The sequence below is a fragment of the Stegostoma tigrinum genome, chromosome 18, assembly GCF_030684315.1.
Source record: "Stegostoma tigrinum isolate sSteTig4 chromosome 18, sSteTig4.hap1, whole genome shotgun sequence".
Classification (NCBI taxonomy): Eukaryota; Metazoa; Chordata; class Chondrichthyes; order Orectolobiformes; family Stegostomatidae; genus Stegostoma; species Stegostoma tigrinum.
The window spans coordinates 6,577,360-6,600,155 of NC_081371.1; the positions used below are offsets into that span (position 1 = coordinate 6,577,360).

General features: G+C 43.4%; 1 protein-coding gene across 1 annotated transcript in view; it reads left to right on the top strand.

Moving 5' to 3' along the window:
• The window catches only part of LOC132210720 (uncharacterized), a 72,111-nt gene that overhangs the window by 29,908 nt on the left and 19,407 nt on the right, over positions 1 to 22,796 (top strand). Inside the window, exons 15-22 of the mRNA XM_059652624.1 lie at positions 3,940 to 4,126; positions 5,515 to 5,679; positions 9,466 to 9,703; positions 10,935 to 11,014; positions 13,493 to 13,625; positions 16,410 to 16,610; positions 18,610 to 18,717; positions 22,159 to 22,488. Of these exons, the coding sequence (XP_059508607.1) occupies positions 3,940 to 4,126; positions 5,515 to 5,679; positions 9,466 to 9,703; positions 10,935 to 11,014; positions 13,493 to 13,625; positions 16,410 to 16,610; positions 18,610 to 18,717; positions 22,159 to 22,488 (1,442 nt within the window). The remainder of the gene's footprint in view (positions 1 to 3,939; positions 4,127 to 5,514; positions 5,680 to 9,465; positions 9,704 to 10,934; positions 11,015 to 13,492; positions 13,626 to 16,409; positions 16,611 to 18,609; positions 18,718 to 22,158; positions 22,489 to 22,796) is intronic.

Genomic DNA, 22,796 nt, shown 5'->3' on the forward strand with positions numbered 1-22,796 from the left:
AGGAAAGGAGAAGGCTGCCTTTCCCGGTTTGTTTGTTATTCGGCATTCGTAAAATCCCTACAGTGCAGAAAGAGGCCATTCTGCCCATTGAGTCCACATTGATTCTCCAAAGAGCATCCCACCCAGACCCACCCCGCCCCAATCTCCTGCATTTCCCATGGCTCATCCCTGGACACTATGAGCAACTTAGCACGGCCAATGCACTCGAACTTGTTCATCTTTGGACAGGGAGGAAACTGGAACACCCCACACAGACACAGGGAGAACGTACAAACTCCACACAGACAGTCGCCCAAGGGTGGAATTGAATCCTCGTACCTGGTGCTCTGAGGCAGCAGTGCCAACCACTGAGCCAGTGCATTACCTCTTCAGTGAAAAATCTCTTAATAAAACAGTATGAGACTGGTGTTCGTTCTAGTGAGAGTACCATCCTCCATATTATGCAGTGTTTGAATACTTCTCAGCCACATTTCAGTGTAGCCTAAAACAACCGAAGTGTACTTGGTTCTCTGCCCAGCAAAATCCCTCAATCAATATCTCAACCAGATTATTAGGCAATTTTTCTATTCTTTTGCTGTATGTGGGAGCTGGCAGCCTCTAAATTAGCAGGTATTCTAGTGCAGCGACATCAAGCTGGGAAAGTCCTGTGCACAAAAAGCAGGATAAATTCAACTCAGCCAACTAACACCTCATCAGGAACAAAAACAGAAGTTGCTGGAAAAGCTCAGTAGGTCTTGGAGCATCTGTGAAGAAAAAAAACCAGAGGTAACTCTTCAGGTCTGGTGTCCCTTCCTCAGACCTCGGTTTTTACCACATCATCAGTCGACTCTCAATTAGCAAAGTGATGGAAGGGATCATTTAACGGTGCTTCAATGGAAACCTGCTCACATATGGTCAGGTTGGGATCTACCAGGGCCACTCAGCTCCTGTCACCATAAAAGCCTAGATCCAAAATGTGGATCAACAAGCTGAAATCCAGCTGCAAGGTGGGAGTAACAGTGTTTGACATCCAGGCAGCATTTGACTGAGTCTTACATCAAGGATTTCTAACAAAAATTAAGTTATTGAGAACTGGGAAACATGCCGTTAGCTGGAGTCTTAGCTAGCACAAAGGAATGTGATTGTTAATTGATTAAGTTACTTGGTCGGTTATGGTTGGACAATCACTGCTGGCCAAGCCCACGTCCAATTTGCAGGATTCCCCAACCATAACTGACCAAGTAATTTAATCAATTAACAATCACATTGGTGGATTGGCCATACTATATTGTCCATAGTGTCCAGGGATGTGCAGGCTAGGTGGGTTAGCCATGAAAAATGCAGGGTTACAGGATAAGGTGGGAGGGTGAGTCTGGGTGGCCAAATGGCCAGTTTCCACACTATGGAGTTAAAATAAAAAAGGATTTGTAAAACCATTACAAGATATTGTGTGGGTAGTATTTTTTTTAAATTAGGAGTCAGAAACTGTATTTCTTTAGTCCATTCGACATGACAAAGTCTTAGCCTTCCTACTCCTAAGATGCTACTTGGCCTGCTGTGTTCATCCAGCTCCATATCTTGTTATCTCGTTACCAACCGAATGTCCAAAATGAACCACTCCATTCCTTTCTCATTTCCATGTTTCCTTCTTTCCTTGTAAATCACGTCGAGGCACCTCCCAGTGTGTAATAATAGTTTGCATTTATATAGCCCCTTCAACAAAATAAAGTGACCCAGGGCAAGTCACAGGAGTGCGATCACTAATGAATTTTGGGTGAATGTACTAAACTGGGGGAAGGTTACTGACAACAATATTAGACAGGAACTGGGGAAGGTGATCTGGTGGGGGGGAAACGACTGAAGGTAAATCCACATTTGGCATGCGGGAATCATTTTAAATGTCATTTGATTCGAGTTCAGAGCCAGCATTTTCCTGAGAAAATGAAGGATAAGGTTGGCAAGATTTGGGAAACTTGGTTGACAAGAGAAATTGAGAGCTAAGTCAAAAAGAGAAAGGAAGCAGACGTTATGCTAAGGAAACCGAAGACAGACAGAACCCTCGAAGTTTACAAGGGCAGCAGGAAAGGACTTTGAGCGTGGCACTAGGACGGCCAAAAGGAGCCATGCAAAATCTTTGTCAAACAGGATTAAGGAAAATCCAGTGGAAGTGATTGAGTTTTTTAATGAATACTTTGTATTGGCATTCATAAAGGAGAAGGACATGATGGGTGGTGAGTCTTGCAAAGGATATATTGATATTCTGGGGTATACTAAAATAACAGTGGAGGAGGTGTTGGTTGTTTTGAAAAGCATTAATGTACGCAAGTCCCTAGGACGTGATGGGATCTATCTCAGAATATTCAGGGCGTAAATTACTGAAGCCTTACAATAAATCTTTGTATTGTCTTTAGTCACAGGAGAGGTGTCAGAGATCTGGAGAATAGCTAACATTCTTCTTTGTTTAAGGAGGGCAACTGGGATAATTTGGATATTCAGGACCGGTGAGCCTTGCATCAATGGTAGGGGAATTATTGGAGAAGATTCTTAGGGATAGGATTTACTCACATTTGGGAAAATATAGACCTGTTAGTGACAGGCAGCATGACTTTGTACGGGGAAGGTCATGTCTCACAAGTTTTATGAGGAAGGGACAGAGATGATTGATGAGGGCAGGGCAGTAGATGTTGTCTGTTTGGAATTTAGCAAGGCCTTTCACAGGGTCTCTCATGGCAGGCTGATACAAAAGTTGAAGTTGCATGGGATCTGCAGTGATCCAGTAATATCGATACAGAACTGCCTTAAGCCATAGAATACAGAGATTAGCTAGCAGTGGAAGGATGTGGGGGAGGATGTAAGTAGCCTGATTAGTAAGTTTGCAGGTGATGCAAAGGATGGTGGATAGTGAGGGGGATACAGCAAGATATAGATAGCCTGAATACTTGGGCAAGGTAATGGCAGATGGAGTTTAATCCAGACAAATGTGAGCCAATGCATCTTGGGAGATTTAATGCAAATATGAAGTATACAGTAAATGGCAGAAAACGGAATAGCATCACCATGCAGAGGGATCTAGGTATACAGGTCCACTGTTCCCTAAAAATGGCAACACAATCAGATAAGGTGGTCAAGAAGGCAAATGGCATGCTTTCCTTCAAGGGTCGGGGCATAGAGTATAAAAATTGGCAACTCGTATTGCAGTTGTGTTGAATTTCAGTTCGGCCACATTTGGAATATAGTGTGCAGTTCTGGCCACCACACTATCAGAAGGATGTGTAGAGGGTACAGAAACAGATTACCAAGACGTTACCTGGTTTGGAGGGTATTAGGTCTGAGGAGAGATTAGACAAACTTGGTTTATTTTCCCTCGAATGTTGGAAGATGAGGTTGGGTGGGGGCGGGGGCGCAACCCGATACCAATTTATAAAGTTATGAGAGGCATGGATAGAATGGATAGTTGGAGTCTTCTTTTCCCCCCAGGGTAGGAATGACAATTATAGGGGACATCAGTTTAATGTTGAAGTTTAAAGGAGATGTGAGGGGCAGGTTTTTTTCACAGAAAGATAAGTGCCTGAAACATACTACCAGAAGAAGTGGCAGAGGCAGGTTGAATAGCAATGTTTAAGAGGCACCTTGACAGATATATGAATTGACTGGGAGTAGAGGGCTGTGGACTGCACACAGGCAAAAAAGATTTAATTTAGCAAGGCGTCACAGGTCGGCGCAGTTTTGGTGGGCCAAAAGACCTGTCCCTGTGCTGCACTGTTCTTTATTCTTTGAATGAGTGGGGTTGTCCATAACTCTGCTTTTGACCATTACAGTGTGGACATTGAGTGCAGGAACACAGAAATTAGGGAATTTAAAAGGGGTCTTGTCCCTTTCTGTGAAAGTAACAACTTAATAGCAAGGGTCACTTTAAGATGCTGGCTGATTGGGAAAATAAATATCCCTTTGTTTCAACAGGTTAATGTCCAGGTCCCTGGTTCCTCGCCTGTACGATATACAACAAATGCAAACTATATCTACTTGCGAGATTTGCCTCCGAAACCCGCCTATAACATCACAGTTTCTGCGGTGAACCACCAAGGTGAAGGATTACCCAGTAAGAAGGTCTCCCTCAGGATGCTAGGAAAACCGAAACCTACACCTGGTAAGGATCAAAAAACAGGAAACACCCACAGGACATTCTGCAAGATGACAGATTGAGAAACTATTAGAAAGATGGGTAGTTTTCTTCTGACTGAATCCACTATTTCGAATACCCACTGGGGAAAAAAATGCGTCATCCTCATTCTCATCATTTTCTAATGCAAGCAGTTTAAACTCGTGCTTCTCTGCCCTTCCACTTCTCTGTGCTCTTTTCAGTTCCTTCTTGAAATCTGTCTTTTTGGCCAAACCTTTGAATACTATTTCATGCTCTGCGTGAATTACATTAAAACACCTCGGAATGTTTTATGTTGTCAAAGGCGCCACGTAAATGTACATTATGTATTACTGATTAAAGTCATGAGAGGTATAGATAAGGTTGATACTCAACAGCTTCTGCTCATGGTAGGGGAGTCTAAGGCTAGAAGTTTAAGGTGAGAGGGGAGAGACACAAAAGGATCCAGTTCCTACTATATAGTTCCTACTCTGTAACAGGATCCAGAAGAGGCAAAAGTTTAGAAAGGCATCATGTGTTGGCGCAGTGTTGGTTGGCCAAATTTCTCATGCTGCATTGTTCTTTGTTCAGTGGACAACTGTGTATTTAATGCATTTTTAACAACGTATTTAACTTTTCCTGCATCTGTTAAACATTAACACATAGTTATTTGTTCTACTCTGTTCTCTGCTCGTTCCACTTCTTTTCTGAAGCTGTTCATTTCTTGTCAAATTCTGGGGTCATGGGCAACCTATGCAACTGGTTATTCCCCCTGTGAGCTCGGTATCGAGAGGTATTTAAAGTGTGGCATGTTGGAGCCAAATGCCAGTTTATGTTTCTCACACACCTACTCCGCAGGGAGCATTGGCCACCCTCCCTCTCCATCACCCTTCTAAGCTTGCCATCAGTTTTAGCCCCTCTCTCGCACTGTGTTTAATTAATCCACTGCAGATGGTTGGATTTTGAACTTGCAGCATGCCTAGTTCAGCTGCAGTCTGTCTAACCCTGGACCACTGAGACCCGAAAACAAATTTCAGTTATTAATGTGGATTTCTGAACGAAAGCGACGAGCCTTAGATTTCCATTTTCCTTTAGCTTGCCTCACCTACCCTCCAAACGCCCATGCGAGTATTGTTAAATAAGTGGCAACTGTGGCTGTGTTGGTAATGCTCCCACCGCTGAGTCGTGGGAGCCAGGCACTCCAATGCAATGCTAAAGGGTTGTTGCACAGTCAGAAGTGTTGCTTTGTTAGGTTGACATGTTAAAGCCAGGCTACATCTTGCCCTGTCAGATGAAGGATCCCTTGCCACATAATTAACTGGAAAGGGCTGTCAGAAGTCTGAAAGATACAGTAAAAATCTTACTATGAATTCCATCAATCTTCCTCTCCTTTTCAGTACAAAAGATAAAGCCAAGGCTGCTAATCAATGAGGCTGTCTCTATAAGGGCATCAAGTATAATGTTGAGACTACCAGAGTGCGGGATGTTCGATATAGCTGCCAGACAGTTGGATGCATCGTATGGTCAACTCTCAATTTATGTCGTTGTTGCAGAGAATGAAGGTGCATTTTTTTTTAAAAATTCTTCCATCTATGAACTTATTTCCTCATGTTTCAGCTTTATGGGGTGATTATATATTTTGCTGCATCAGAAACATGTAATTTCTGCCACTGATTAGTTCCAGCTTGCTTTGATGCACCTTGAACTAATTTCCATTTCAACCTTCAGTATTTTGAGTTTTAAAAGTGGGGAGGTAAATCCTCCTGAACCTCCAGAGATGAACTACTGTGATTCAGGGGAGTACCCTTTGTCTTCCCCACACTGTTCACATTAGCGTTGGCTCTTTGACAAATGTAATGTTATCCACTTTGTTGGCAAAAACAGGAAGACGATTTATCACCTGAATGGCAATAGATTGGGAAAGGGGAAGGTGCAACTGGTATGATGTCCTTTGTAGCAAGAAGATTCCAGTGCAGGAGCAGGGATGTTTTGCTGCAATTGTACAGGATCTTGGAGAGACCGCATCTGGAATGTTGTGTGCGATTCTGGTCTTCTTTCCTGAGGGGGGATGTTCTGGCTCCGGAAGAGAACAATGAAGGTTTACCAGACTGATTCCTGGCATAGCAGGACTGATGTTTGCAAGGAGACTGGACTGGTTAAGACTATATTCACTGGAGTTTTGAAAAGCAAGGGAGGAGTTCATAGAAACCTTTCAAATTCTGACAGGGTAAGTACAGGAAGGATTTCTGTACTTACAGAATGACTGGGGGCCGCAGTCCATTTAGGACAGAGGTGAGGAGAAAATTCTTCACCCTGATGGTGAGCTGTGGAATTCTCTGCCACAGACAGCGGTCTAAACCAAAACAATGAATGTTTTCAAGGAGTTAGATCTAGTTCTTTGGGCTAAAAGGATCAAAGGCTAAGGGGAGAAAGCAGGAACAAGTTACTGAGTTAGATGATTAGCCATGATTATATTGAATGGTGGAGCTCAAAGGTCTACTCCTCCTATTTTTTGTGTGTCTGTGGCTCCATTCTGCACTGTTGGGAGAACACTGCGGACGCTGAAAGTTTTTAATGTGTGAACTACAAAAGCTCAGTAGGTCTGGAGCTAGCTATGTGGAGAGAAAAACACAGTTAATACTTCATAAACAGAAAAGATTAGATTTATAACGGCTGTAAGCACGTACAGAAATAAGGAAGGGAGTTCGGAAAACAAGTATGGTAAAGCTAATATTCTTTGCTATTCAAGCGAAACCTTCCTGGCCTTGTACAGTAGCTGCTGTTGCCTTTGTGCTTAAAGCTACTGCTGCTGGGAGATCTGCTTTCATGGTTAGTCTCAATTGTCTGACTTGCATTATCCTCCCACATCCACTGTATGTTGTCTGCAACGACTTTGTGACAATCTGTCTCCAACTATGCTTCAGTGAATCTCTCTTCCTGCTGCCCTCTAGGCGTTGGCCAATAAAGGAAAGTGACCTAAAGCTGCCTTCGACCTCCTTTTTAATCAGGAGGGAAATGATAGGTTCCAGTTTAAAGGCAGGAAAGTGCAATCAAGTATTATCAGGTCAGGCATTATCTCAGCGATGGGCAGAATGGCTATTTTGCTCCTATGTCTCTCAATTTTACAGAACGTCTGTGGTATTGAGTTCTTTCTGTCTGACGTGAGGCTTGTTATTTGTTTTATTCTACTCTGCGCGCTGTTGCGCACCTTGCGGTGTCGATATTTTAACATTTTGCCGCTTCCATTGTGGGAACATTTTTTGTTTTGAATCCTCTCAAGCTCATCTTTGAATGTATCCCACTGTTTTGTTCACCTGTTCTGATCTGATTTTGGACAGGCATGCTGGTTTGACTGTTGCCATTTCCATCTCCTTGAGACCCATCCTTTTGTTGCTTTACCCTGAGTTATTGTGGCTTTTTCTCATTTTCTTCACTCCAGTTGATTTGCAAATGTGTTCCTTCCTCCTCACACCCTCCAACGTCCCTTATTTTCACATTTAATTTAACCTGCTTTCTCTCTCCACTGCTGTTGCCTGATCTGCGGAGTATTTTCAGCTTTTTCTGTTCATGCCCCTCAACCACCTTGCTTCGCTGATCACACATGATGCTGCTGCCTCACTCCCAACTCTTGCAAGCCTGGAGCATACGCTGTTCCTAATGCTTCCCATCGTCGCAAGAATTGCACTCATCCCATATTAAGGGCAGAATCTTGTGCTGCTCCTGGGTTCGGAGAACTTGCTTGTGTCAGAGGCCAGAAATTAGGCTCCCACCATTTGGGATGCAAGTTTTCAATCGTTATTGGAATTTGTAAGAAAATAGGCTGTAAAATATGGCAGCAAAATTAGACCATTTGGCGCATTTGAGCCTGCTCCACCATTTGATCATGGGTGATATGTTTCTCAAACCCATTCTCCTGCCTTCTCCCCATAACACCTGTCCCCTCACCAATCCAAAGCCTATCTATCTCTGTTTTGAGTGCACTCAATGACTTGGCCTCCACAGCCCTCAGCAGCAATGAGTTCCACCATTTCATCACCCTGTGGCTGAAGAAATGCTTCCTCACCTCAGTTCTAAAGGGATGTCCCTTCACTCTGAGGCTAGTCTCTCCTGCTAGTGGAAACATCTTCTCCATGTCCCCTCTATCCAGGCCTCTCAGTATTCTGTAGGCTTCAATCAGATCTATCCTATTCTTCAAAATTCTATTGGGTACAGATACAGAGCCCTCAACTGTTCCTCATATGACAAATTCTTGGAGTTGTTCTTGTAAACCTCCTCTGCACCCGCTGTAAGGCCAGTGTATCCTTCCTTAGATACTGGGCCCAAAACTGCTCACAATATTACAACTGCAGTCTGAGCAGTGCCTTATACAGCTTCAGCAATACATTTCTGCTCTTGTATTATAGCCCGCTTGAAATGAATGCCAACATTGTCGTTGTCTTCCTAACTGCTAACTGAACCTGCAGGTTAAACTTAAGGGAAGCCCAGAACTAGGACTCCCAAATCCCATTGTGCTTCAGATTTCCGAAGCCATTCCCCTACAAGGACTGAATGAGCTTTCCAATGGCAGACACCCTTTTACATGCATTCGCATGTCCCTACATTTGATGACAATGAGACAGTAACATGAGCTTTGCAGTTTCCCACTGCATGCCAAAGATGTGCAACAGATGAGGTGCTGTACTTGCTGGCCTTTGAACTGAATATTGGCTGCCTTGGCCTCTTTGCAGAGTGACTTTTCTGATGTGCACAAGGTTGACATCTAGTGGTGTAAGTCGCATGGGCACAGTGGGTCACCAAGGGAGGGGGCTGGAGCTTCCACTATCAATAACAACTAGTCACCAACTTCACCATCCCTCCATAACATGCTCAAGACTCTATCCCACACTCCCATTGGAACAAGTAGACATAACCCACCTTCACAACAACATATTCCTGTTCGTCAGGTCACCCCTTCTGTTTGTTCAGCCCCAAGTGATTTGCCTTCAACATTTTGGATAATCGTTTAAATACAATTGGATAGCTTTCCTTGACAGTCCCAATCTCACATCAGGGAGTGTTGGGTAACATCAGGAACCTGAACCCTGCCTTAATACATTGGATCATCAATCTACGGAACACAAAACCAACAGTATTTGACCCGAGGTTATTAATCTGATCCTCTCAAGCTATTTTTGCTGTACTATTTTCTTATTGCAAATAAATGTGCTTTTGCTACTAAGACAGGGAATACTTCTCCTTATATTATGCTATTGTGGAGCTTTAAGCATTTTTTTGATGTTAGATGAACCATGGTGACTTCCCCTCGATATCCTAACATGAGTTCGCAAGTTGTTTTGTTCTGTGCCCAGTTGCCGACAAGAATTTTACACTGCTGTCTTTGAATACAATCAATGGGGTCTCCAATCAATCTGACCCAGGACAGCAAAGTCCGTATGTTGCACAGCAACACCTCTCTGTGTACGACTGTGATGATGGAAAGAATCTGGACCCTTCTAGGGCCTTGCAGTACTACGTGATTGGCTCCAATGGAACGTGCCACTCTATGGACATCTGTGACAAGCCACTGCACTCCAACACAACCTACAGGTGAGCTCTAGCCTGAACGTTAAGGAAGTGTTTTCAAAGGATCAGGGTTGACTTGCTTCACAGCAGAATGTCCAGAAACTTACAAATGTGCCCAGCATATTCTTTGCATCACGGATTAGGATTACATGCTCTGAAAGTTTGAAGAGACTCCACAGGATCAATCCTTGCTGCATCTCTCGGGAACGCCAGTTAGAATATCAGACAGGTGCACATCAGCCAAGTCAGAGTAGGCCTGGTCCAAATACTATACATCATGTTGCTTATGAGCTCACAAAATAAAGAGTTAGCATTTCTGCAGTACCATACACAACCTCTATTGTAAGTGCTGTCCCTGTTGTAATGCTGAGACACAACAAGTAATAACAACATAAATGATCACTCAATGTCTTTTTAATGAAAGTGAAGAAGAGATCAATATTAGAAGAAGACAATAAAACTCCTTCTTTTCTCACTAGGACCTTGGGATCTTTTTATTTCCATGTTAGAGGATATGCAGGACTTGTGTAGCATGATTCATTCAAGATGGCAGCTGCAACAGTCAGGCACTCTCTCGGTGTTGATCTCCGAGTGTCATCTTCAGTGATATTTCTACCACTAGCTTTGAATCCATAACCTTAGCTGAGAGGTTAGAGTTGAACTAAGCTGGCGTTGCAATTCCTGATAATTCAATAGAACATGTCCAAAGTTTGTGGGAGATATGCTGCAAAAGAAGATACATAACAAAAATTGTAATGAAATATTCAGTTATGTGTATCTTTCCACAGCTTAGTCACCCACCCACATTTGTCGCACACCATTCCTCTCTGATGAAGGGTCTAGGCCCGAAACATCAGCTTTTGTGATCCTGAGATGCTGCTTGGCCTGCTGTGTTCATCCAGCCTCACATTTTATTATCTTGGATTCTCCAGCATCTGCAGTTCCTATTATCTCTGATTCCCATCAGATAAATGAGTTAACATATCAATTGTCATGGAAGCCACCAACGATTATCAATGGATGACATTGGGATGATATCATCCATCACTCAACATTAAGGTTCCAATGTGAGGAAATGGCTGAGATATGAGCTATTCGAGGCTTCACTGGATGTAAAGTGAAAGAGACTGTGAGGAGAAAGGGGGGAACGAAACCTCCTCTGGCTAAGAATAGATACTTTGTGAAAGCTCCGTCTTCCTTCAGCTTTGGATGGGATTTAGAGAAAGTGTACTGACTTGGATTTTGTCCTCCCCAGGATCAAATATCTTCTGGTTGATCAAGACAGAGGCGAGATCATGAGCAGCAATTGGTCGGATAAATTCCGGACAAAACGAGGTGAGTCGGGTTAGCGACCAATCAACACTGAAGATGTGAATCATAAATCTGTAGTTCCAGGAAGGACTGACAGCTTTGTTGCCCCATAATTTAGTACTTTAACTCTTTCCAAAATAGAAACATTGTTGATTGCAATGGATGATGCTTACAGGGGTGAATGTGTTCCTAGAATTACACTGACGTTGTCTAATAGATTGTATGTAGTTGAAGAGCTGAGTTTTCCATTCTCTCTGTTGCTGTGATATCTGCAGGTATATTTGACATCAGCCATTTGGAAAGAGACATTCCATGCTGACTTCTTTATCCTTTCCCCAGTTGCTATGGGTTTGAACCCAGAACTGCAGGGTATTAGCCTACCCTTCTAGACTATGAATGCAGTGACAGTACCACTAAAACACCATCTCCCCTAACTACTGAGAATATTCAAAAGGGCAGCATTAGTCCATTGCTAATTGAGATGCTCATCACCATTGCTAATCAGAAAAGCCTTCTTGCTTTTCCTACGATGGTTTCCCATAGGTTAGGATGTTAGCGAAAAAAATATCGATTTAATGTGGAACATCAAGGGCGTAATCACGAAAACTGATACCACCACCAGGACGGTTGACAAGATTTTTTTAATGAAGTACCAATGAAATTCCGGGCACTTAAAGGAGTAGATCTGAGAGCATAATTTGATGGCCTATCCAGCAGGACAGAGGGCAGAATCTTCCCTGTGGCACATTTGGTGGTGAGGGCTAGTTGAAGCCCTATTCTAGCAGTGGGGCAGGGTCTTGCCGTGTGAGGACCATGCCAAGCAGGACAGGACTGTGCAGGGATACTTGCAGGCTTCCTAGGCCTTGGGAGGGTGTCGTGCAGGGATCACCCACTGGTGGAGCTGCTGGTCCCTGGTAGCTGACTTGAATCCCTGGAACCCTTGATCTCAGAGGAAGGCCTGCCAACCTGCCCGTCAAATTCCTGAGCGGACCCAAGATCAATGGTCCGACCCCTAAAGAGGGGACGGGAGGCTCTGGGTAACTCTTCACTCAGGCTGAAGGCCCCACCACAAGATCCCACTTTGAGGGACTAAATGTAAGGTGCACCCATCAAGTGGGTTGTGTTTTTGAGGAGGTGGTAAGCGAAGTGGGAGCAAGTAGGTGCTTTATGACTCTGAAGGGAGTGAGGCATCCTGGGACTGGCCTTCAGAGATGCCAAGAGCTCTCTGGTTCCCAAGTCACATGGTCACCCTCAGACATGAGAGTCTGAATGGGCAGTGGGTGTATTCTGCTGAAGGAGGTAGAAAAGCTGACACAAAAATGGAGGAGGCTGGTCTCTACTAATGGGGATAGCCACATACTAGTGGTGTACCACAAGCATCTGTTTTGGGGCCACTGCTGTTTGTCATTTTTATAAATGACCTGGATGAGGGTGTAGAAGGATGGGTTAGTAAATTTGCAGATGACACTAAAGTTGCTGGAGTAGTGGATAGTGCGGAAGGATGTTACAGGTTACAGAGCAACATAGATAAGCTGCAGAGATGGGCTGAGAGGTGGCAAATGGAGTTTAATGCAAAAAAGTGTGAGGTTATTCAATTTGGAAGGAGTAACAGGAGTACAGAGTACTGGGCTAATGGTAAGATTCTTGGTAGTGTGGATGAGCAGAGAGATCTCGGCGTCCATGTACATAGATCCCAGAAAGATGCCACCCAGGTTGATAGGGTTGTTAAGAAGACATATGGTGTGTTAGGTTTTATTGGTGGAGGGATTGAGTTTCGGAGCCATGAGGTCATGTTGCAGCTGTACAAAACTCTGGTGTGGCCGCACTTGGAGTATTGCATACAGTTCTGGTCACCGCATTATAGGAAGATGTGGAAGCATTGGCAATGGTGCAGAGGAGATTTACCAGGATGTTGCCTGGTATGGAGAGAAAGTCTTATGAGGAAAGGCTGAGGGACTTGAGGCTATTTTCGTTAGAGAGAAGAAGGTTAAGAGGTGACTTAATAGAGACATAGAAGACGATCAGAGGATTAGATAGGGTGGACACTGAGAGCCTTTTTCCTCGGATGGTGATGGCGAGCATGAGGGGACATCGCTTTAAATTGAGGGATGATAGATATAGGACAGATGTCAGAGGTAGGTTCTTTACTCAGGGCAATAAGGGCGTGGAATGCCCTGCCTGCAACAGTAGTAGACTCGCCAAGTTTAAGGGCATTTAAATGGTCATTGGATGAACATATGGATGATAATGGGATAGTGTAGGTTAGATGGGCTTCAGGTTGGTTTCACAGGTCGGCACAACATCGAGGGCCGAAGGGCCTGTACTGCGCTGTAATGTTCTATGTTCTAAATGGACACTGAGCCATAGACCACCAGAAGGTATGGTCAAGGACTAAATAAAGGCATTGGCTCTCTGAGTGTAATTGCTGTTTTTTGTTTAATATGCGGTCCGGTACTCACTCCTGCCTGTCTCATCTGACTGTTGTACTCTGTCTCCTGTCAGCCATCCCATATCAAACGCTGGAGGAGGACTGGCAACGCTCAGCTGGAATGATTGTCATCACAGTCCTGTCACTGGTTTTCCTCAGCCTCCTAGTACTTGGCCTCCTCTTTATGTGGTGCTACAGGAGGAAGAGGTAGGTGCAGAGGAATTGAGTATCAAAGCATGCAAACTTCATGCAGAGACACTGATCAGGATGTTGCTATATAAATGTAAGTGTCTTTCTGCAGCTCACCCATCCTTTATCCATTGGTTTTGCAATCATTTGTAACAGGGTTTCAGTAGATGGTCACTATCGCCCAAGGAAAATCTCCTTCTCAGAGTTGCACACAATGGCATGTATTTTCTAGTTTCCAGCCAACAGTAATTCTCAAAATCTCAACAACAATCCAATGGTAACAGCAACTGTGGCAGTACACTGGTGGATGTAAAATGATACCTGTTCATGACAAAAGAAAATCACAAGGTAGAAAACTGTAGCCTAGTTACATTCATATTTTTGATTACAGTTAGAATCCCTACAGTGTGGAAGCAGGCCATTCAGCCCATAGCGACCCTCTGGAGAGCATCCCACCAGACCCAGCCCCTGTACCCTGCCCCTATAAGCCTGCTACCCGAGCTAGCCTGCGCATCCCTGGACACTATGGGCAATTTGAGATGGCCAATCCACCCTAATCTGCACATCCTTCGATTGTGGGAGGACACGTAGACTCCACACAGACAGTCACCTGAGGGTGGAATCGAACCTGGGTCCCCAGCACTGTGAGGAAGCAGTACTAACCACTGAGCCACTGTGCCGAATTCAGCGAATTCTCAAATCCAGGATTCAGGATGAAAATCACCTCTGTAAATTTTGGAATAATCAGGGAGAATGAACAAAGGACGAATTAGAGCAGAAGTAGGCCATTTGGTCCCTTCAGGCCTCTGTTGCTATTTAATAAGATCATAGCTGAGCTGTTTGTGTTATATCACCACAAACAAAAAGGACTGGAAAAGTGACTAAAGTCTGACAACTAACAGATAACTTGAGCAGTTATACTCGTCAGGAAAGGCTGAACAGGCTGGGGTTCTTCCTTTTGAGGGGAGGAAGCATTAGGAGTTGGCCTAGAGGTCAGTAAAATAATGGGAAGCATTTGGTAGAGTGGTTGGAGAGGAAGCGTTTCTGCTTGTACTGGAGTACCAAACTGAAAGATAAAAATATAGGGCAGTCGCTGATACAACACATTAAGGAATTCAGCAGTGCTTTCTTTTCCCTAGAAAGCATTTCAAATAGAACATTTGCTACCAGACACGGTAGTTGAGCTTCCCCTTTTAAGTGTTAGGGGAAGCAAGATGGGCACGTGAGGGGGGACGATTACGTGAAGAATTTTCTGTAAGGATGAGATGAAGTCGCATGGGAGAAGGTTTATACGGAGCTTAAACACCAACATAGTCTGTTAAAATGAATGGACTCTTTCTTACAGTAGTCAACATTGGCATTTTAAGGCTGAGATACCTCTGACTAATTTAGTGAAACATCTTCTGAGTAAGTAGCATTTGTGGATTAAAGAAACGTAGTGAATTTTTGGTATTTTTTTAAGAAGTGTCACCTGATAGTATTGTAAGAAGCATTAAGATGCAATGCGTTAAGGTGAATATCATGTTTTGGCCCATGATTTGACCTAAGATAGGAATTGGAATGGAACATTAACGGCACTGGTGAGAAATCCTTTCCCCTGACAATCTCTGTTGGGAGGTATTTTATTTTTTAAATGTTCATGAATACAAGAGGGACAAAAGCCTCTTTGTGTCAGAGATAGTAGGAACTGCCGATGCTGGAGAATCTGAGATAACAAGGTTTAAAGCAGGATGAACACAGCAGGCCAAGCAGTATCAGAGGAACAGGAAGGCTGACGTTTCGGGCCTAGACCCTTCTTCAGAAAAAGACACCCCTTGGTGTCATCAGGAAGCAATTTTTCGTACAAGGGAGTAATGGATATCTAGAACTCTGTTCCTCCGAAATTTGTTGAATTTAGATTAATGTAACTGAGGACCAATTAAAAATAGAAAGTGATAGATTTGGGCTCGCTAAGGATATTAAGAGGCATGAACCGAGACCAGGAATTAACGGTAAGATACAAACCAGCTATTATTTTATCAAATAGTAAAACAGGTGAAAGCGAATCTGCTTTTGTTCTATTGTCCTGTAAATAATATTCAATGATAGTTGTAAAGGTGGGCCAGGGCAAATTGTGAAGGGTAAATCTCCAGGGATGTGTGAGCAGAATTGCTAATAGGTACCAGATGCAATGCAATGCAGAGAAACAAGGCATAATAGTGGTTACGTAACTGATGAAGGGAAGTGTTACCAAAATATGAAGATTGTTTAAGAGTGGAGAGACAGAGCTATCTAGTGGTCCACACGTTGATATAAAAGACCAGTGGGATTCTGGGTTTTACTTGCCTACCATTGTACCCAACAAGTTAAAATGAATTAGTAGAAGACATCAGTTAGGCAATTGATTGCTTGTGTGTAATTCTGGACACCCTTAATAGAAACGTTACTGTGCCCATGCAGAAGGATCAGTCAAGACTCAAAGAAATTTGGCCAGAAATCTGATTTTATTTATTAACCGAGGATGACATAATTATGGCATTTTTCACTGAAACAGGAAAAGTTGAGTGCGGTATTCAAAACTATAAAAAGTTTCACAGGACAACTAATGAAGAATTGTTCCTACTATTCTGAAAAGGAATTATATAAAAAGATACGTGGGGGAGAAAAACAGAAAGGTCATCTCCATTGGAAGGGCAAATGCTAGCCTAGGCATAACGGACTAAATATAACCTCTTTCTGCGCTTTAGTTCCTTTGATTTATATTCTAAACCATTTATGATTGACAGTTTTTCTCACTCTTTCTTTAATTTAAATTTTTTGCAGGACTGGAATTATGAAGAATAATTGGATGGGCTATGATACACATTTTAAAAAGGACAAGTGCAGGAAGAATATATTGACAGCAATGATTGAAGGACAGCAAAATGAGAAAGTCAAGAACAGTCTGTTCTTTATTCATCCCCAGGATCAATGTTCCAATGAGGACAATACCTCTAGATCCTGGAACATTCCAGAATACCACAGGTGCATGCTCTTAGGCTTTAATAGCAAACATTTTGTGTCAGAAGAGTCAATGTTCCCTTTATTTTCTAAAGCTGTGATTAGCCATATGTAGAGCTAATGGGAAATTATGAGAGAAGGGGTCGAGGTAATTTGCTTTTATGAGGAGCCAGTAGGGCCAAGAAGGGCTGAATGCCCTCCTGCGCTGTAGCCATTAAATTATTTTATCAAAGTCTTGCGGAGCAGGTTGAACTAAAACATTGAAGAAGGCATTTGGTGATTTTTGGATAGAAATAACATGCAAGGATATGTGGGAAAGCAGGAGATTGGCACTTGGGGTAATGGTGTCCATTTGAAGAGCAAACAGTTATGAGCTGAATAACCTTCTTCAGTGGGCTGTAACCATTCAGTGATGTGTCAGGAATGAGGTCTGATGACTGCAGCCCAGCAATGAACCACATCAAACACATCCTGGGTGACCGTGTAAAAGTTACCATTTTTGATGCAGACTGCTTTGTGGATTTCAGAGTCCCAGGGATGGGGAGTCTCAACTGCTCTCCAAATTCAGCAATCTTAATTGTCACCCAATCAACTGAAACCAGCCTTTGGCTGACTCCAGGTTCAGGCTGTCAAGTGAGGTGCTGCTGAAGAAGCTTCACCGAATTGCCAACCTGAATCTTAGAAGTCTATAGGTGCCATAGACATAAGGCTGGAAGGAGTGGGTCTTCCTGCTGGTGATCATGTGGCGTTGAGCTTATTGCATTTTGTACCACTCTCCTGTGGTGAGGCAAGCTTTACCAATTTGTTCCTGCCCCTTCAGTTCTCCCCAGATTTGAGGTGGCTGAGGCCAAGCGCTTCTAGGCTGAAGGTTGCAGTAAACTTCCCGGTATGCTGCAGGGACAATAAGGGTCAACTTCCAAAGTGTTGGCCACCCAGCTCACTGGGAAACTGGGCATTAACTTGGGCAGAGTTCCAAGCAGTAATGGTGCTCTTTCAAGGCCAAGCCAATGAGGCAAAGAAACTACTCCCATAGTTACTTCTGGTGGAAACTGCAGGGGAAAGTATTTTTCCAGTCAGAAAAATTATGTTTTAAACAAATGAAGGTGGGTAGGCTGCAGAAGGACTTGGACAGGTTAGGAGAATGGGCAAAGAAATGGCAGATGGAATACAATGTGGGAAAGTGTGAGGTCATGCACTTTGGTGAGGAGAATAAAAGCATGGACTATTTTCTAAACGGGGAGAAAATTCCAAAGTCTGAAGTGCAAAGAGACTTGGGAGTTCTAGTCCAGGTTTCTCTCAAGGTAAACTTGCGGGTCGAGTCAATAGTCAGGAAGGCAACAGCAATGTTGGCATTTATTTTGAGAGGACTTGAATATTAAATGCAGGGATGTACTACTGATGCTTTAAAAGGCTCTGGTCAGACCACATTTGGAGTAGTGTGTGAAGTTTTGGGCCCCATATCTCAGGGAGAATGTACTGGCCCTGGAGCAGATTCACAAGAGGTTCACGAGAATGGTCCCAGGAATGTAAAGCTTAACACATGAGGAATGTTTGAGTACTCTGAGACTGTACTCATTGAAGTTTAGGAGGATGAGGGGGGGGGATCTAATTGAAACTTACAGAATACTGAATGGCCTGGACAGAGTGAATGTTGGGAAGATGTTTTCTTTTGTCGGGGAAACTAGGACCTGTGAGCACAGCCTTAGAATAAAGGGAAGGCCTTTTAGAACAGAGATAAGGAGAAACCTCTTCAGCCACAGAGTGGTGAATCTATGGAATTCACTGCCACAGAAGTCTGTGAAGGCCAGGTCATTGAGTACATTTAAGACTGAGATAGATAGGTTCTTGATTATCAAGGGGATCAAGGGTTACGGGGAGAAAGCTGGTGAATGGGGTTGAGGAACTTGAATGGCGGAGTAGACACGACAGGCCGAATGGCCTAACTTCTCCTATATCTTATGGTAACCTTTATAAACATCAAAATATCTTAACATTGTTTAAAGTGTTTATGACTCTTTTGCAGTATTTATGGGGAGAAGAGGCTGCCTATTGATCATGGATTGCATTCTGATCATCTCCTGTTCAGTTCTGCCTCTACACCCTCAAACACAAGCCGATCAGTACACAAGAGGTACGTGCTGTAACTTCCCATATGTACTGAAGAGTTCTTGTGACATTCTTTTAGGTTCTAGTCATTCAGTATAGAGTAGGACAAAGATGAGGACTGTGTCAAGAGAACTATACTTTATGGTTACTTGCAGTTTAAAAAAGTGGAAAGTGCTTTACTTTCATCTTAACAGAGTAGAGAAAGCTCTACTTTGTTTCCTTTAAGGTAACTTTTAGTTTAAAGGAATGGAGTTAGCTTAACTTCCCGTTTAAGAGTGTCGAGGCGGCTTTACTCTGTCTCTAACCCCATGCTGTACCTCTTCTGGGAGTGTTTGATGGGGACAAGATATGGAGAACTGTACATCCAGATTTAAAAATATTAAAGAGCTTGACATTGCAATTAACCCTGTGTTGTCCCTGTCCTGGAGGGGTTTGATGGGAATAACATTGGCGGAGCTTTACTTGACATTTATTTTAAGTTTAAAAGAGTAGAGGAAACCTTACTTTCAGTTTATTTTCAGTTCAAAAGAGTAGAGAGAGCTTTACTCTGTATCTAGCCCTGTACTGACCCCGTCCCAGGGTCTTTGGGGTTAGTGATGAGGGAGCTTTCCTTTCAGGTTAAGAAGGGTAGAGGAGGCATTTCTTTCGGGTTAAAACAGTTGAGGGGGAATTAAGTCTCGACTTGGAGTGCTCCAATAGTTGGTCGGTAATCAGGGACTGTGGAGCCGAGAAGTCAGCCGAACTGAGAATATATTATGCGGGTGTTCCTTTGCAATACCGTCATTGCCAACTACCATGCCTTCTGCGGTCAACAGAATGTCAATGGGGCCTGGCAACTCCAGTGAACACTTTGGTACTAACCGGAAAATGGCTGCAGTCCATGGAACTGTATGCCAGCAGGCATTACTGCTTTAAGGAGAGGAAGGGGAAAGGAAAATCAGCCCTTTTAAACTAAAACTATTTATCGTTGATCAATGTTAGATTGCTGTCATTCACAGCAATACCTTTCAGACAAAGCGTTAAATCAAGAACACGTCTACTCCCTCAATTGGGCCCCAGGGTATAATTAGTAAAGAATATGGTAATTCTCCTTTGTGTCAGAGTCAGTATCGATCCTTTAATTCAATATCCATAAAGAGCAGAGGGTCTGTTTGATAACAGGTTGCTTTTTGTCGGAGCTTACTATGTGCAAATTGGTGTCCATACTTCCCACATTGACCAGGCTACGAAGGTGGGCTGTAAAATGCCTTGGGACATGTTGAGGTTATGAGCACCATATCTTTGTTTCTCTTGTGTCATTCTTTTCCTTTTCTTTCTAAAGCCACCAGGAACACGCGAGTTTCGGTAGACTGAGATGTTAAAACTTTACACCCAAACTCCGAGTGGCCTTGAACCCACACATGTCCAGATCAGGGTCAAAGGCAGTTTGTGAGTTCACTCCTTGGAGGGGCGGTTGGCAGACTCTGATTCAACGGTTTTAATCCTGGTGACTGCATGTCTCAGTTTACTTTCAGGAGGGAAGCAAGCACAGCTTCAGAGTCGAGCCTTCACAATACAGCTTCTGAGTGTGAAACTGCAATAGTCCGTCCCATTCTTAGCTACAGGCTCCTGACTCAGGGGACATGACCTGTGCTGCAGGCCTCCTTGTTGAGCCCTGAGAGTACACGGATTTGAGAGCACTTTTGCACAGTGGCGGGAACGTGGAAGGTCAGGGTGACCAGGGTTAAAGGGAAGCAGGAGGGGCATGAGTAGATATGGAGGGGTACGGACGATATAGAGAGGATCTTGGGCTATGGGGCAGGAGCTGGGGAGATCCGTGAGCTGAGGCTCAGAGCTTCTTGCACTCATCAACTAAATTGGGCCAGTGACCCAAGAGATAGAGGGGCCTTTTAAAATGCCAGTCTTAGCATTCATTCACATCCTTAGCTCTTCTTCTGGAGAGCTGCCCTCTTTCCAGCCCCTTTTTACATGGACAAAGGCAACCCCAACTCCATCTTGTCTGCCGATTCCAAAAGCTTTTCCTTAGTCACTTCTGTACAACTCCCCAAGTGATTTATATCACCCTGGGAAACTGTTGGTGACTGAAACAGCCATTACTATACAGGGCATGCCCTAGTTAAACCAACCGAATTCCACACCCGAAAAGGGAACACCAACACTCACCACTCACTGCCCTCTGGTCCAACCATTCTAAACCCAACCTGGAAATAGAGATTTTGATCCTGACAAGAACCCCCAGTTTGATATGGACCAAACCTAACCCCTCAAAATATATTAAGAAGATAGGCTAGACCCTAATGTTTTCTTATTTTAAAAGTAAGTATGAGGGGTTGGGTTCCAGACGCAATTTGACTTGGTTGAAGTATCAGGCTTGAAACAAAACATAATTTATTCATACACAGTAAGTAAAAACAGACAAAATAAAAAGAAAAGAATTGGCCAAACTGTATCTCTTTCAAGATGCTTAACAAACTTATATATGTGATAACTACTACTAATTAACTGTTCCTAAACAGAAACATCCCATAAACACACCCTTGGCAAAGGCAAATTCAGTAAAATAAATTGTCTCACATGCAATTCTAGCAATGGGAGGACGACGCCAGCTTTTAGCTGTAATTGAGAGAGGAATAAATGCTTCAAGATCCCAGAAACTGCTACTGGAAAAGTAAAACTAAAAATCCTGGTTCTGTTGGAGCTTGACCCACCCGTTCAGCCTGCTTCTATTGTTCCAACTTTAACAGAATATCCAAGGCCCCACAAGCTGTTTATTTTATTAGCTTTGGAGAAGTCTTTTCAGTACCTTTGTCTCAATGTCTCCTTATTTAAAAAAAATCCAGAACAAAAGAGACTTTTAAAAATCATAATGCTGTCACATAGACAGTGCCAGTCATGAGGTGGGTTGCGAAATCAGGAAACCCATTCCCACCTTAAAGGAGAAAATGCAGCATCTTTGGATACCCATTAATCACATTTCACTGCAGGTGAATAATAATCTTAGAGAAAGAAATTTAGGGCTGAATCTTAACCGTATTTGGTCAAAATGTTATCCAGTTTCTTGCCGCGAGGCTGACGTAGTTTTATTAAAACACATCCCATTAGTTTCTAAAGGTAAAATCACCACTGTCTTACTAGGCCATAGGCCTGCTCTCTCATTAGAGAGAGAGAAAGAGGTGACTGGTGGTGGTTTAACCTAAGAGTCACTTAGGTAAGGGGAGAGATTGAAAAGAGAGTCCTTCATAGTAAGCTTAAGGCTCAGGTCCCTCGACCGGGGCTTGAATCCACAACTAAAAGGCTTAGAACCAAGTTAGCTTTGAGCAGAAGTGACTACTTAACCAGGATCCTTATTATATTTGTTGTACTGACTGCACACCTCAATATGTGATGTTCTGTGTGTTTTTGTGTTACTGTACATCACCATTTGAATAACCAGGCTTCCTATGTCTTATGCTGAATTGCGTTCCAGTGGCTTCGTTCTGACAGGATGCGTACAGGATCGATTGATTAAATCTGGATCGTTGCTGATGGGATCAACTCAGACTCGATCAACTCAGACTGGAGCAAGTCAGACTCAGTGGGCAGCAAATGGATTGGATCATGCTGGATTGGCGCACACTGTGTTGGCACCTAGACCCGTCCAAACTGGATTCATGCAAAACAGATCGGCACAGACTGGAGCAACACAAACAGCATCAGTGCAGAAGGGATCAGTGGGATCTGGGCTGTTACAGGACGGATTGTTTCTGACTAGACTGTCTCAGCAAACTGGGAGTGGTACAGTGAAGTCTGCTCACAGGTATGCCATTGACTCATCTTGTCACTTTGGTAAGATGTGATGTTTTAACTTGAATTCTGGTGGTTTTTGTGCAAACATTTTGTCTCCTTTCTAGATGGCATCTTCAGTGCTGTCTAGCCTCCTTTGAAGTGCTGTTGTTCTGTTCCACTTTGAATTTATATGGTCCAGACTGTCATGGGGGAGTAATTCTGTTTTCTGGTTTTGCTCTGCGTGGCATATAGATGGGGTCTATTTCAACATATTTGTTTGAAAACCATGTTTCCAGGAATTCTAGATAATAAGGTGTAGAGCTGGATGAACACAACAGG